The following is a 15,322-nucleotide window of genomic DNA, read 5'->3' as shown; positions in this document are numbered from 1 at the left end:
ACACTGTAGTGTAGAAAGCAAACAGGGAAAGAAATATAAAAATTAGCTTGTGATTTTATTTGAATAACAGTGTATTGTGTATTTCACATCCTCCTGGGTCAGATTGTGGGATAGCAGAAGTCATTGTCCTAAAAGAAAATAAAGTTAATGGAGATTTGGCAAATTATTGAGAAAAAGGTTCAAGATCCTAAAAATCTAAATCTGATGAAATGTCTTGATGTCAACCTTTCATGTCAATAAAAGCTGCATTTGTGTGGTGTGTATACTTTTGAGATCACCTGTAATTGTAGAATCTTTATGTAATATTCAATAACTTGAGGAAACTGTCTATTTGGTTCAAGGAAATAAAGCTCTGATAGAAGCATATACTGTTGTGCGGGCCCTTATTTTTCCTTTTATTCAGGAATTTGAATATAGACCTATTACTCAATAGGTCTTTATTCAGTTTAAAGGAAAGCAATGAACTGAATAAAAAATTGTGTGTGTGTGTGTAACAGTGTGTGATGTCCCTACCTCATCAGTGTGTTGGTGCTTATACAGCCACTGTGATCTGTACCGCTCATAGTGTGTGTCATGAGTCATGTCCTTCAGGTCCTGCATGTGAGTCCTCACCAGCATGTTCCTTAGGTGGACAAAGTCACTGTGATCGGGGTTCTCCACTGCCAACGGACCAGAACACAAAAACAGTGCATACTATGGTGCAGTGATATTGACTGGATATTTATTCCCATACAGTGCAGCCCACAGGTATTTAGATGCTGACAAAAGTTTTAATGTTTTGACTCTGTACTTCATCACTTAGATTTGAAACGGAAAAATGACGATGAAATTACAGTGTAGACAGTCAGATTTAATTGAAGAGTTTTTACATCTATAAACCATGTAGATATTACAGCGCTTTTGTACATAGTCCCCCCAATTATATGCGACAAAAAGTAATTTGACAAATTCACAAAATTTTAAATAGTTGTCATATTAAGTAATTACAAATAATTTGTATTCAATGACTGCTTGAGGTCTGTGACCCTTAGAAAACACCAGATGCTGGGTATCTTCCCTGGTGACCCACACGTAAACTCATGCAAAACATACACTCGCCTAAAGGATTATTAGGAACACCTGTTAAATTTCTCATTAATGCAATTATCTAATCAACCAATCACATGGCAGTTGCCTCAATGCATTTAGGGGTGTGGTCCTGGTCAAGACAATCTCCTGAACTCCAAACTGAATGTCAGAATGGGAAAGAAAGGTGATTTAAGCAATTTTGAGCGTGGCATGGTTGTTGGTGCCAGGCGGGCCGGTCTGAGTATTTCACAATCTGCTCAGTTACTGGGATTTTCACGCACAACCATTTCTAGGGTGTACAAGGAATGGTGTGAAAAGGGAAAAACATCCAGTATGCGGCAGTCCTGTGGGTGAAAATGCCTTGTTGATGCTAGAGGTCAGAGGAGAATGGGCCGACTGATTCAAGCTGATAGAAGAGCAACTTTGACTGAAATAACCACTCGTTACAACCGAGGTATGCAGCAAAGCATTTGTGAAGCCACAACACGCACAACCTTGAGGCGGATGGGCTACAACAGCAGAAGACCCCACCGGGTACCACTCATCTCCAAATAAGAAAAAGAGGCTACAATTTGCACGAGCTCACCAAAATTGGACAGTTGAAGACTGGAAGAATGTTGCCTGGTCTGTTGAGTCTCGATTTCTGTTGAGACATTCAGATGGTAGAGTCAGAATTTGGCGTAAACAGAATGAGAACATGGATCCATCATGCCTTGTTACCACTGTGCAGGCTGGTGGTGGTGGTGTAATGGTGTGGGGGATGTTTTCTTGGCACACTTTAGGCCCCTTAGTGCCAATCGGGCATCGTTTAAATGCCAAGGCCTACCTGAGCATTGTTTCTGACCATGTCCATCCCTTTATGACCACCATGTACACATCCTCTGATGGTTACTTCCAGCAGGATAATGCACCATGTCACAAAGCTCGAATAATTTCAAATTGGTTTCTTGAACATGACAATGAGTTCACTGTACTGAAATGGCCCCCACAGTCACCAGATCTCCACCCAATAGAGCATCTTTGGGATGTGGTGGAACGGGAGCTTCGTGCCCTGGATGTGCATCCCACAAATCTCCATCAACTGCAAGATGCTATCCTATCAATATGGGCCAACATTTCGAAAGAATGCTTTCAGCACCTTGTTGAATCAGTGCCACGTAGAATTAAGGCAGTTCTGAAGGCGAAAGGGAGTCAAACACAGTATTAGTATGGCGTTCCTAATAATCCATTAGGTGAGTGTATATGCACATATATGTAGAGGATTTCTCAAAATATATTTACTTATGTGCCCTGCATGGCACATATTTTAACACTGAATATTATGTTTTAAAATAATGAAGAATATGAATATGCAGTACTTGAAGCATTTCTCATCAACTCATTATGGAATTAACCTTCAATACATTATTTTCCAGAGAATCTCCTTGTTACAGTGAGTTTAATTATCCTTGGCAAAATGGGGAGCTAACCAGCATAATCACCAGTCTAGGCCTTATTGCATTACATTAATTACTGTGAAAAGACAAATATTATCTTTTACAAACAAGAGCCAATTTGTAAATTATACAGTATGTATTTGCCATAATATTTATTAAATACATTGTAAATGCAAGTAAAGAAACAACTGGTTTGAGTCAGTCATCTTAATAAGGACCTTTATTCACATTATGGCATTGATTTTGAAAATATTACTGATCATGCAAAAGAAAAACTATTTCATTTAAGGATAGTGATCATATGAAGCCATTTATTATCACATAGTTGTTTGGCTCCTTTTAAAATCATTATAACAGAAATCACCAAAATGGCCCTGAGCAAAAGTTTACATAACTTTTAATGTTTGGCCTTGTTACAGACACAAGGAGACACACATAGGTAAACATGGGAAATAAATGTAAATTTCCCACACCTGTGGCTATTTAAATTGCAATTAGTGTCTGTGTATAAATAGTCAATGAGTGTTAGCTCTCACGTGGATGCACTGAGCAGGATAGAAACTGAGACATGGGGAGAAAAGCCATGTTTCGTTTTAAGATTGTGCCACTCTTATGACCTACAGTTGAGAATCCCAAAATAAATAAAATATGTAAAATTACTTCAAAGAAACGACAGCATTCCAAATTATTATGCAAATTAGATTTTACACAGATTTTTTAATATAAGTAATGCAAATGACAGTCAGTATACTTTAAGTCAGCAACCTACAGGGAATAAGCTGAATTTCATTGAACAAACCACCCAATGAAAACAGTATTTCTTCTAAAAATAAAAAACTCAAAATGCACTGTTCCAAATTATCATGCAAATAAAGAGTTGCAAAATATTCTATAGGTTGTAAAGAACTGAAAATGGCCATTTGTTGAACTTGCAGCATTAGGAGGTCATATTTACTGAAATCAAGATCTATTTCAATCAAACATCTTAACAGGGCAAGTTACATGTCACAGGACCCCTTCTTTGATATCACCTTCACAATTCTTGCATCCATTGAACTTGTGAGTTCATGGAGAGTTTCTGCTTGAATGTCTTTGCAGGATGTCAGAATAGCCTCCCAGAGCTGCTGTTTTGATGCAAACTGCCTCCCACCTTCATGGATCTTTTGCTTGAGGATGCTCCAAAGGTTCTCAGTTGGGTTGAGGTTAGGGGAGGATGGGGGCCACACCATGTGTTTCTCTCCTTTTATGCCCATAGCAGCCAATGACAGTGGTATTCTCTGCAGCATGAGATGGTGCATTGTCATGGATGAAGATGGATTTTCCTATAGAAGGCATGGTTCTTCTTTTTGTACCATGGAAGAAAGTGGTCAGTCAGAAACTCTATATACTTTGCTGAGGTCATTTTCACACCTTCAGGGACCCTAAAGGGGCCTACCAGCTCTCTCCCCATGATTCCAGCCCAAAACATGATTCCGCCACCTCCTTGCTGTTGTCGCAGTCTTATTGGGACATGGTGGCCATCCACCAACCATCCACTACTCCATCCATCTGGACCATCCGGGGTTGCATGGCACTCATCAGTAAACAAGACTGTTTGAAAATTAGTCTTCATGTATTTCTGGGCCCACTGCAACCTTTTCTGCTGAGCATTGGTTAGGAGTGGCCGAATAGTAGGTTTATGTACAACTGCAAGCCTCTGGAGGACCCTACACCTTCAGGTACCTGTTTGCTGCTTTGTAATGGCAGTTTGGCAGCTGCTCTTTTAATCCGATGGATTTGGCAGTCTGGCAGTAACCTTCCTCATTGTGCCTTTATCTACACAAACCCGTCTGTGCTCTGAATCAGCCACAAATCTCTTTACAGTACGATGATTACACTTACATTTTTGTGAAATATCTAATGTTTTCATACCTTGTCCAAGGCATTGCACTATTTGAAGCTTTTCCACAGCAGAGAGATTATTTTTCTTTCCCATATTGCTTGAAACCTGTGGCCTGCTTAATAATGAGGAACATCCTTCTTAAGTAGTGTGCTTTTAATTGGGCTCACCTGGTATACTAATTATCACAGGTGTTTGAGATTGATTTCGAAGTTTGATTGGAAAATTTAATATTTAATGTTTATGACACTTAATTCCAATTTGCATAATAATTTGGAACGCGGTGTAAACACGACAGGAAAAAATACAAATATGGACATATATCAGTTAGATGTAAATGCATATTACCAATTATTTAGTCATTTATGTAAATATATTTAAATAAATTCAAAGACATTAAAACATTTGAAAACTGCCAAAATCGAATATGTAAATATATGTATGAAATATATGGCCATACATTAGTAATACATATAATACATATATTATTTTATTTTCTTTAAATACAGACACATTACAAATAAGTTTTCAAAAAAGTATATGGCAATATATAATACTTCCCGTTTGTTTCATTCTTGACTTCAGTTTGGTCTTCAGCAAGTGAAACACATGCTTAATCAGAACCAGGTCAGGTAAATTTCTTGGGCAGTCAATATGGAGATAGAATTGCTTCTAAATTATTGCAAATGTGCAGATCACAATTTACAAATGTATATTACAATGTGTAAACAGAACATACAATTTAAAAATGGGCTCAATGCAAGTGAAACAGGCCATCCACAAACGTCTCAATCTGCAAATACAAAATACGATCCACAAATATATTTCACAATCTATTCTACTTGTACCTCAAAGGATTTTAAAACATGAAAAATGATTTGCCATTATCCCTCACCCCTTTGAACAGTAAATTCACTATTTCCGTTTCACATTATATTTGTGGATTGGTTCCTATTTGTTTGTATCATTTTGACTTAACTTTTGCGATGTTTTATACCAGAGGTGTCAAACCGGTTCCACGGAGGGCCGAGTGTCTGCAGGTTTTTGCTCTCTCCTTGTACTTGATTGGTTAATTAGGTCACTGATTGGTTAGTTTCTACCCTCACCTGTTTGTGTAGGTATGAACTAGGAACCAATTTATAGGAAAAACCAAAAACCTGCAGACACTCGGCCCTTTGTGGAACCGGTTTGACACCTGTGTTTTATACTATTATAATTGCACAAACGATTTGTACTTGCAATTCAATGAGGCTAATAGAGTTCTCTTCGCTAGTTCTTTATACGATCTTGGCCTGTGCTCCAGCCAATCAGGAACTTGCTTTTAGTCTTAAGTCAGGTCTTGGTTCGAGAGCTACGAAGTGTGATCTTCATTGAAGTCCCGGTGAAAACGAAAACTATGTAGAAAACTGGTAAGCTGTTTATAAAAACGTTATTGGAAAAAAATGCTTTATTTCTGCAGTAACCAACTAGCAATTTGTACGCTTGACTCAGATAATTGTTTTATCTGACTAAAATCTAGCGTTTTATCGCTACGCTATAGATAGTTAACCAGGTATATGCTTCATTACTAGAGTAGCGACACTGTAGTGCCACGATTTATTTATCCTTGCAGAAGTAGCTTGTTAGCTAGCCAGCTATCCAGCCATCCTATGTTGTGATAGTTTTACTTGTAGCTCTCACATAGTAATTTTATTGTTTCTTTATTTGCCTAGATAATAACGACAATTGCTTCTGGTTTAGATCTACGTTACACAATTACCTCAACCGAAGTTCAGACAACATAAAATGATGTCCTGACGCCTCAGCATCTTGTTGACACTAGGATCTACAGTGTGTTTAGTCTTCAAGCAAATGCAACACAATGCAGGAATATAAAATGTGCATTTATCCATCTTAAATAGATAAACTTCCCAGCTTCATTTGGACCACCTCATGACCTAGCTGATTTTTATGTATTTATATACCATACTGATTGTAGAGTACTCGTGTGGTTACGTTGTTTAAAATACAACCTAATGACATTTACAGTATGCATGGTTTACAGAATAGTATGCCAGAGGCTGGAGGACAAGCCAAGATGATGTAAAGAAAGCTAGTGAAGAGAACCCTATTAGCCCAAGCGTGCCGCACAAGCCCTGAAAAGTGAAGCCAAAACGTCTCGATCGCCCCCTGGTGAGTGGTCCCAGTATAGGTCATAAACCCCGCCCTCCCCATGTTATTCAATGGGACGCGAGACCAACTAAACAATTAAATTACCCTTCAAATATATTTTTTCCGAAGCTGGTTTCTGTCATTTACTGTAGTTTGTATCACGCTAATGTAAATTCAAGAGTTTGTTTTTAAAATAAGTTTGTTTTTAGTTAGTTATTTAATGCTCTAAAAACGGTGGTGTGACGTCGTGATTCACAGCTGTGATTGACAGCTGTGATTGACAGCTATCTGAGCCGAGGAGCCACTGAATCTTCGGAGGACTGAGGAGATTGGAACTTTACATTTAATCTCTAAATTTCTATAATTGATATAATTTCACACGGACATAATGGGTTGTTCTGCAGTACATTGTGCTAACCGATCTGGCATTTCCAATCGATCTTTGAATTTTTTTCGGTAAGTTAAATTTATAAGCTATTTAATTAGTAAATAAATGTAATGGGCTAGCTAACGTTAGCTAAAAGACAACAAGCCTCGTTAATAGCCATGTTAATAGCTAGCAGGTGATCGTTAGCTAGAAGTTACCAATTATTTTTGTATTAGGCCTATTCTAAATTAAGGTTAAACATGATGTAAGTTAGGCTATAACATATCGTCTAGGTTTAACAAGCAAAGGTTGTACTGTACTTGGACTTGCGATTGATTACGGTATGCGCATTCTGCGAGGGAGTGTGAGGGCGGGGCACAGGGGTGGGGCCGTTGATTTCGCGGCTTTACGGCTTTACTTCCTTCTCGCTACTGCGCATAACTACTGCGATCCCAAGATCGCTATCTGCGCAGACGCAAGTCCAAGATGTAAGCGCCGTATCAGGACACTGGTGGCTTCATTTTTCACCAATGGAAAAGAGCGAAAGGGCGTCGTCCATTATTTTTACAGTCTATGTATTAGCCTCATTGGATTGCAAGTACAAATCGTTTTAGCAAATCTAATGCGAAATGTTTGCGTCAAAATTCTTTAAAGAAACAGGAACCAATCCACAAACAGTTTGCTATCCACAAATACGATACGTTCCACAAACTCAAATATCACTCACAAATACCTCTTCACCTGATGAAAATAGTTTGCATATTGTGAATTCCGACTGCGGATCGTATTTCATGTTTACAGATTGTGAAGTGTTTGTTTGTGAATTTTAAACTTGTTTGTTTGAAGATTCTGAATTACATTTGTGGACTGCGCTTCCTATTTACAGGTATGTTTGTTTGTAGAATTTGTGCAATTAGATTTTATGTAGTATAAAACATTGCAAAACTTGAGTCAAAATGTTACCAACAAATAGGAACCAATCCACAAATATCATGTGATCCGCAAATAGTGAATTTACTGTTCAAATGTGAGGGACAATTGCAAATAATTTTTCATATATGCAAATCCTTGCATTTGGGTACAGGTAGAATTTATTTTATTTATGGGTGGCTAAATATATTTGTGGATCATATTTTGTATTTGCAGATCATGAGACATTTGTTTGTGGATATTACATTCATTTGTAAATTGTATTTTCTGTTTACACATTGCAATATACATTTGTAAATTGTGATCTGCACATCGGCAATAATTTAGAAGCAATTCCATCTCTATAAGTTAAGAATATTACACTTTTTAGCCCTGAAAAACCTCTGCTTCAACTTTGCTTCAACAATATGTTTGGGGTCAAGGTTGTGCTGTCCAATGAAGTTTAAGGCATTTGGTTGTATCTAAGCAGAAAAGATGATAGTGTCTACTACTGTTGTCAGCAATAACATAATCAATGAAGACAAATGAGCACGTTCTAAAAGTAGCCATACATGCACAAAACATATCCGCTCCACCTTATTTGAGAGATAAGTTAGAATTATAGTTAATGACATAACCTGTTTTTTTTTCTTCATTACAGTGAACATGTTTTGGTCATCCACTGTAGGTCTTCCTAGATGCTAATTTGCCATGAGCTAACCAGATGTTTCTTTCTTTTATTTTAATTTATCCACATCATTGACACTTGCATTGACACTTTGTCCTCATGTTGTCAGACATGAGCAATTGACTCCAAATGCAAAAACAGAACCTAGAATCAACTGTTGAGATACTGACAGCTCTTTCGCACATGTACCAATGACATTGACAGCTGCATAGCCAACTCTCCAAATACTTTTGCTACCTTTATATGGTGGGCACTATGTACAAATAACTTTGTTATTTCTAAATGGTTCATCCGAACAGATGAAAATCAAATTAAAGCTGTACCCCAGCATAGGCTGTACTGTGCCAGGGTACAGAGACTAAACACCAGAACGGTCAAAATATCTTTGGACTGCACTGTATGCAGTGTGTTTGTGTTTGTGTGGGTGTGTTTGCGTCCATCTGCATGTGTGTTTGTAATCACTGCACCTTCCACCACGCCCCAGGGGTAGACACGGACACGGACCTTGCGGCCGTTTATGTCCACCACTTTGTTACTGCCAATCACCGCAAACGGAACACTCTTCTGACAGAGGGAATGAGAGGATGAGACAATAATGAGAGATAAAACGAAGTGTCTAGAACAATGGCCTGAAATGGCAACATCACCTATAGGAAATCTGCACTACAGGGCAAAGAATATGTTACTATCGTCATAGACCACTGTCTGCCATTACCTTGATCTCTATGTCCTGCCTCCTGAACTCCTCGTCCTCATCAGATTCACAGTCTGGGAACTGATAGATCTTCAACATATATTCATCAATCTCACTTAGGATCTATGGGAGGGGATATAAGGGGAGAGAGAGAGAGGGATAGAGGATTCTAAGCCTCTGCCTGCGGTGCACATTTGCTGCAGCATGGGTTTGAATTCAGACTACTGCCATTTCATCACACTCTCTTTTCCACTTTCTCTCCTCTGTCAAAAAAAACACAAAATACCCCCAACATGTATTATTTTAAAAGAATAATATGATGCAAAGGCCTGAACCTCTTGGCCTCATCAATCAATCTGACATTAAGTAATGAAAGGTCACATTTTGTCAGACAGAAATAGACAGTTGGTGAGAAAGGTGACAACTCTCCAGATCCTAGTTAGTGGAACTTCCTGATGTCCCCCAACTCTTTCTCACCCTGTTCTTTTTCTTGTTGACCTCGTCACGTGTGAGACAGTCCGCTTTGGCCAGGACAGGGATGATGTTGACCTTGTCCTGCAGAGCCTGCATACACTCTACATCCAATGGCCGCAGACTGAGGATGCCAACAGACAGAGTGACAGATGGACAGGCAGTGAGACTGACACTGTGGATACACCACATATGCAATCCCTTGTGGATAGATGGCAAAAATCTATCAAAGCCTACAGAGAAATAGCTGATCTGGTTCCTGGTTTTGAGTTTTCATCATTGATCATTTAGATGATTCAGTATTTGTTGAAAGTGGTGCTTAACCCGGGAAGGTGTTTTTAAACCTGTGATTGGATGATAAACAGTTTCAACTAAATTTCACAGCCACAAAGTAAAGACGTAATGGTTCCATCTGAGTTTTTTTACCTCTTCCTTTTGCATAGTGGTAATTGCAAAAGTTAACCCCATTTGTTCAAGTAAAACTGTAAATGACCATACTGTGCGAGAAATGTATGCGCATCTTTTGGAAGGTAAGCGTGTTGCACACATGCTGTATGAGGTATAACTGTGCGCACGTGTATGCGGTATCGTACCCGTGTCCAAACGGAGAGATGAAGTACAGACAGCAGTGGACTCGGTTATCCCGGATGTGTCTCCTTTCTAGGCCGACCTCTTCCTTGCGGTACTGCTCAAATTGACAGTCGATGTAGTCTGAGATGCCTTTATAGCTGTGGCAGCGCACACACACCCACACAGAAATGCACATCCACACACACCCACACAGAAATGCACATCCACACACACCCACACAGAAATGCACATCCACACACACACCCACACAGAAATGCAAATCCACACACACCCACACAGAAATGCAAATCCACACACACCCACATAGAAATGCACATCCACACACACCCACACAGAAAAGCAAATCCACACACACCCACACAGAAATGCACATCCACACACACACCCACACAGAAATGCAAATCCACACACACCCACATAGAAATGCACATCCACACACACCCACACAGAAATGCACATCCACACACACCCACATAGAAATGCACATCCACACACACCCACACAGAAATGCACATCCACACACACCCACACAGAAAAGCAAATCCACACACACCCACACACACAGAAATGCACATCCACACACACACCCACACAGAAATGCACATCCACACACACCCACATAGAAATGCAAATCCACACATACCCACATAGAAATGCAAATCCACACATACCCACATAGAAATGCAAATCCACACACACCCACATAGAAACGCAAATCCACACACACCCACACAGAAATGCAAATCCACACATACCCACATAGAAATGCAAATCCACACACACCCACATAGAAACGCAAATCCACACACACCCACTTAGAAATGCACATCCATACACACCCACACAGAAATGCACATCCACACATCCACCCACACAGAAATGCACATCCACCCACACAGAAATGCACATCCACCCACACAGAAATGCACATCCACCCACACAGAAATGCACACACACCCACACAGAAATGCACACACACCCACACAGAAATGCACACACACCCACACAGAAATGCACATCCACACACACCCACACAGAAATGCACACACACCCACACAGAAATGCACATCCACCCACACAGAAATGCACATCCAAACACACACAGAAATGCACATCCACACAGAAATGCACATTCACACACACAAAGGGGATGAAGTGTAAGCTCAGTTCCATATATAAGAGACACACATACAAACGTTTGCATACCCTTGGAGAATTGATAATATATGTACCATTTGTAAAGAAAACATGAGTGACCAGGCAAAATACGTTGTTTATTTCTTATGGGATTCACATTCAACTGTAGGTCACAACAGAATGGCACAATCATTAAACAAAACATCTCGTTGTATTGTGCTCCTTGAAACAACCACACTGTCTTTTTCCAGAGTAGCCTGTATTTCTCCTGAGGTTACCTGTGAGTTTTTCTTTGTATCCCAAACAATTCTTCTAGCAGTTTTGGCTGAAATCTTTCTTGGTCTACCTGACCTTGGCTTGGTATCAAGAGATCCCTGAATTTTCCACTTCTTAATAAGAGATTGAACAGTACTGACTGGCATTTGCAAGGCTTTGGATATATTTTTATATCCTTTTCCATCTTTATAAAGTTCCATTATCTTGTTACACAGATCTTTTGACAGTTCTTTTCTACTCCCCATGGCTCAGTATCTAGCCTGCTCAGTGCATCCGTGTGAGAGCTCATTGACTATTTAACACAGGCACTAATTGCAATTTAAAAAGCTTCATGTCTGGGAAATTCACCTTTAAATGCCATTTTCACCTGTGTGTGTCACCTTGTGTGTCTGTAACAAGGCCAAACATTCCAGGGTATGTAAACTTTTGATCACTTCTTTTATCATTATGATTTGAAAAGGAGCAAAACAACTATGTGTTAAAGAATGCCTTCATATGATCACTGTCCTTAAAAAAAAGATATTTGTTTTGCATAATCAGTCATATTTTCTAAATCGATGCCAAAATGTCACAATTTCTGCCAGGGTATGCAAACCTATGAGCACAACTGTATAATCCTAGTGAAGGACTTTATGAGCACAATACCATGTCATTTTGAGACATGGCTTTCTAGGTAGTTCCTTGTGTAATGTAGCTGTGACTCATGGGAGATGTGCATGCCTGTATTGGTTGTTCAGGGTGTCTCCGTAGCCCTGTGTGTCCACTAAGTTCAGTTTGAGCTTCACTCCCTTTTCCTCGATACACACTGTTTTCTGGGTGATGCCCACAGTCTGGCTCAACCTCCCTGGACAGCACACACAGACACACTTACGCATGGTTATTGGCTCACTGCACTGCAAAAAATGCTTCTTCAAAAATATGCTTACAAAATTTAAAAGAAAAATCCTTAAAGGCTGGAAATGGCCAACAGAGTTGTATCTGAATTAGTTTTCAGAATGTTCTGCCTTGTTACAAGCATAATTCTTCTCATTACATTGGTAGATTTATTTTGCTGATTTTATTGGCTGGGTGGTTCCAGGACAGACAAGCTATTGCACAGAATACAACTTGATGCAACAGCAATACAGGTTACACAGTTTTTTTGGGCTTACCCTCTGCATTCAGAACCTTCCGGTCTTTGTAGAGGTCTGTGAGGAAAAGACTGTTGACCAGAGTGGATTTACCCAGACCAGATTCTCCTATACAGAGAGAGGAGACAAAGAGGGAGAGAGAAAGAAAACAGGAGAATAAGGGAGAGGATGTCCTGCCTAGTCTCAGACCTTGATCTTGCCCCTGCTAAATAATTCTCATGAGGGTAAATAAACTGTGACTGCCCTGTCCTCACCTATAACCATCAGAGTGAACTCAAAGCCCTTCTTCACTGAGTTCCTGTGTATTTGATTGGGCAGAGTGGCGAAGCCTACATACTCCTTGTCCCAGTTCTGCAGGGGTTGACCACAAGACAATAGGCCAACATTAAGCCAAGACAAGCACAAAATACACCGTTCCCACTACTTATGAGCGGGATATACTGTACTTACTGTGCATAAAACAGTATTTATGTTCTCAATCCACAGTGGGGTTATAAACAGTTATGACATCATGAGAAAATCCCCACATGAGCTACCAGTTTTTAAAGACTGACGTTTCACCTACAAATTGTATATCTTGGTTTGGACTATTCATCAGCAAAATCAAACTCAACATAGCTGGTAATGTGAGCTTTCAATACCAGCTCTCGAGCGCTCTCTCTCTTTGCCTAAATGTCTAAGTAAAATGTGTAACTTGTGACATTGAGCCACTAAGAGTGCAATTAACTACACAAACTGGGTATATTTAAACAAATAAAAAAGACAGTTGACTGTGGGGTACTTTTGTCAAGAGTATTATTGACAAAGGCTGGTCAAAATGCTGATTTTTTATGCTAATCAATGACATCCCTGTCACTAGATCTAAACCCAACTGAATACTTATGGAAGATTCTGGAGCTGCAGTCTTCAAAAACACTGAGTTATGTAATTTATTGTGGAAGAACAGTGTCACATCTCTCTATGCTGAGGCACATTAAAGCTATTCTGGAGGCTCATGGTAGCCCAAAGCTCTTTCAAGACACAATATTTTATTTTCTTTGGCATTTCCTTACATTACCTCAGTAGCATAGGGGTCAAGGGGACCCCAGGGGCTCTTGGGTCGTGTGAAGCGATTCGAGTTCCCCTTGGTGAGTGTGGCCAGGTAACAGTGTTCTGAGAAAGGGCAGCAGTAGGTAATGTTTCCGGGCATCGACCCAGTGGCCTGCTGGGAGGAACGGTTGAAGATTTCCTGGGGAAACTCCCTTAGGATACTTTCCAGACCCAAGTCCCCTGTTTCAGCTCTGGTCAGTGTGCCGACCTGGACAAGAAACAAAAGAGAAAAAGATAGAGGGATAATGGGGGCGAACATTCAGAGAGGGGGAGTGATGGATGAATTGAGTGGGAAGAATTAAGGAAGAGAGGGAGTGATGGAGGGAGACTTACTCCAAGTGCCATTTCTGCTACTGGATGCCAGTGCAAAGCATTAGGACAGCAGACCTTACTGTAAAATTCCAGTCCTGTAGCTTGCAGTGTGGGGCAAAATATATTGATCTGCCCTTGACCATGTTATATAAACCATGGTCAACATATATAAACCATGTTGACCATGTTATATAAATAAATATATATGAGTATAAAATACTAAAAGCACCAATGACCTATCATGTCTTTTCTCTTCTTGAGTAAACACATCCTACAGTAACCTACCTCTCCATCTGAAGGCATTGCAGGTACTGTGGCAGATGACAGTTACGGACCCATTACCAGGATTACATGGAAGGAAGTATGATTACGGCAGTGCAATTTAAACAATACTAACAGCCACCGCCAGAGGGCAGTATACGTGTATTATTACCTGTTGAACTTGACATCAAATGCATTGACTAATGAAGTTTCCACAAAATCTCTGTCACATACAGGTAAAAAAAGCAGCTCGGTAGCCTACCTGAATCATCTGTCTGTGTGCCTGTGGTTTGGACGAAATGTTTAGGTTGTTTATATGGTTAACAAAATGTATTACCTTGCTAGCTAAAGTGACAACGTTCTCTAAAAGTTTTTAGCTAGCTAGTTAAACAACTAACGACACAGAAACAGGAAAGTTGCATACAAAAAACAATCTAGTGCAGACAATTACAGTACATAGTAGCTGATGTTTGGAATAGCTGTACAAAATATATCTACAGTTACTTTGTGGTTATGGGGTTCGCTTATTATAATAGTTTTTTTAAATCATTTTACCTCGTTCATCGTACATTGTCTTTCTGTTGTTTTCAACCGTTAAAACCTCAGTGCGTTCTAGAACCAACACACCTCAGTGCGTTTAAAAAACAACACACCAACAATTAATTAGGTTTAAGTATACATTTATTCCAGTCAAAATATGTACTGTAATAACAAAACATTACATTAACGATGTCAGGATGAAAGCTAAAATAGACTCAATTAAGTCCAAGACCTGCGATTAACAAAATACATTTTTTAAACCTGGCATTTCAGAGTAGATTTGTTTATGTGCATACAGCAGTCTGTACGAATCACTATCACAA

General features: G+C 39.5%; 1 protein-coding gene across 2 annotated transcripts; it reads right to left on the bottom strand.

Annotated features, from left to right (window-relative positions):
* Positions 1-48: 48 nt before the first annotated feature.
* LOC105006774 (septin-5-like) lies at positions 49-15,099 on the bottom strand. 2 transcript variants are annotated; one of them, XM_020048492.2, is made up of 13 exons: positions 15,015-15,099; positions 14,722-14,742; positions 14,484-14,509; positions 13,855-14,094; positions 13,052-13,148; positions 12,819-12,905; positions 12,388-12,511; positions 10,257-10,391; positions 9,670-9,787; positions 9,214-9,315; positions 8,966-9,062; positions 514-659; positions 49-128 (listed from the first exon to the last, which is right to left on the bottom strand). In XM_020048492.2, exons 1-13 carry the CDS (start codon positions 15,028-15,030, stop codon positions 99-101), a joined length of 1,239 nt encoding a protein of 412 aa, XP_019904051.2. In that variant the 5' UTR covers positions 15,031-15,099; the 3' UTR covers positions 49-98. The 2 variants fall into 2 exon arrangements, with proteins under 2 accessions (XP_019904051.2, XP_019904052.2); XM_020048493.2 differs by lacking the exon at positions 49-128 and having other exon boundaries at positions 520-622.
* Between the last annotated feature and the right edge of the window lie 223 nt (positions 15,100-15,322).

The sequence above is a fragment of the Esox lucius genome, chromosome 7 (assembly GCF_011004845.1).
Source record: "Esox lucius isolate fEsoLuc1 chromosome 7, fEsoLuc1.pri, whole genome shotgun sequence".
Classification (NCBI taxonomy): domain Eukaryota; kingdom Metazoa; phylum Chordata; class Actinopteri; order Esociformes; family Esocidae; genus Esox; species Esox lucius.
This window is presented reverse-complemented; position numbering and strand designations above follow the sequence as displayed.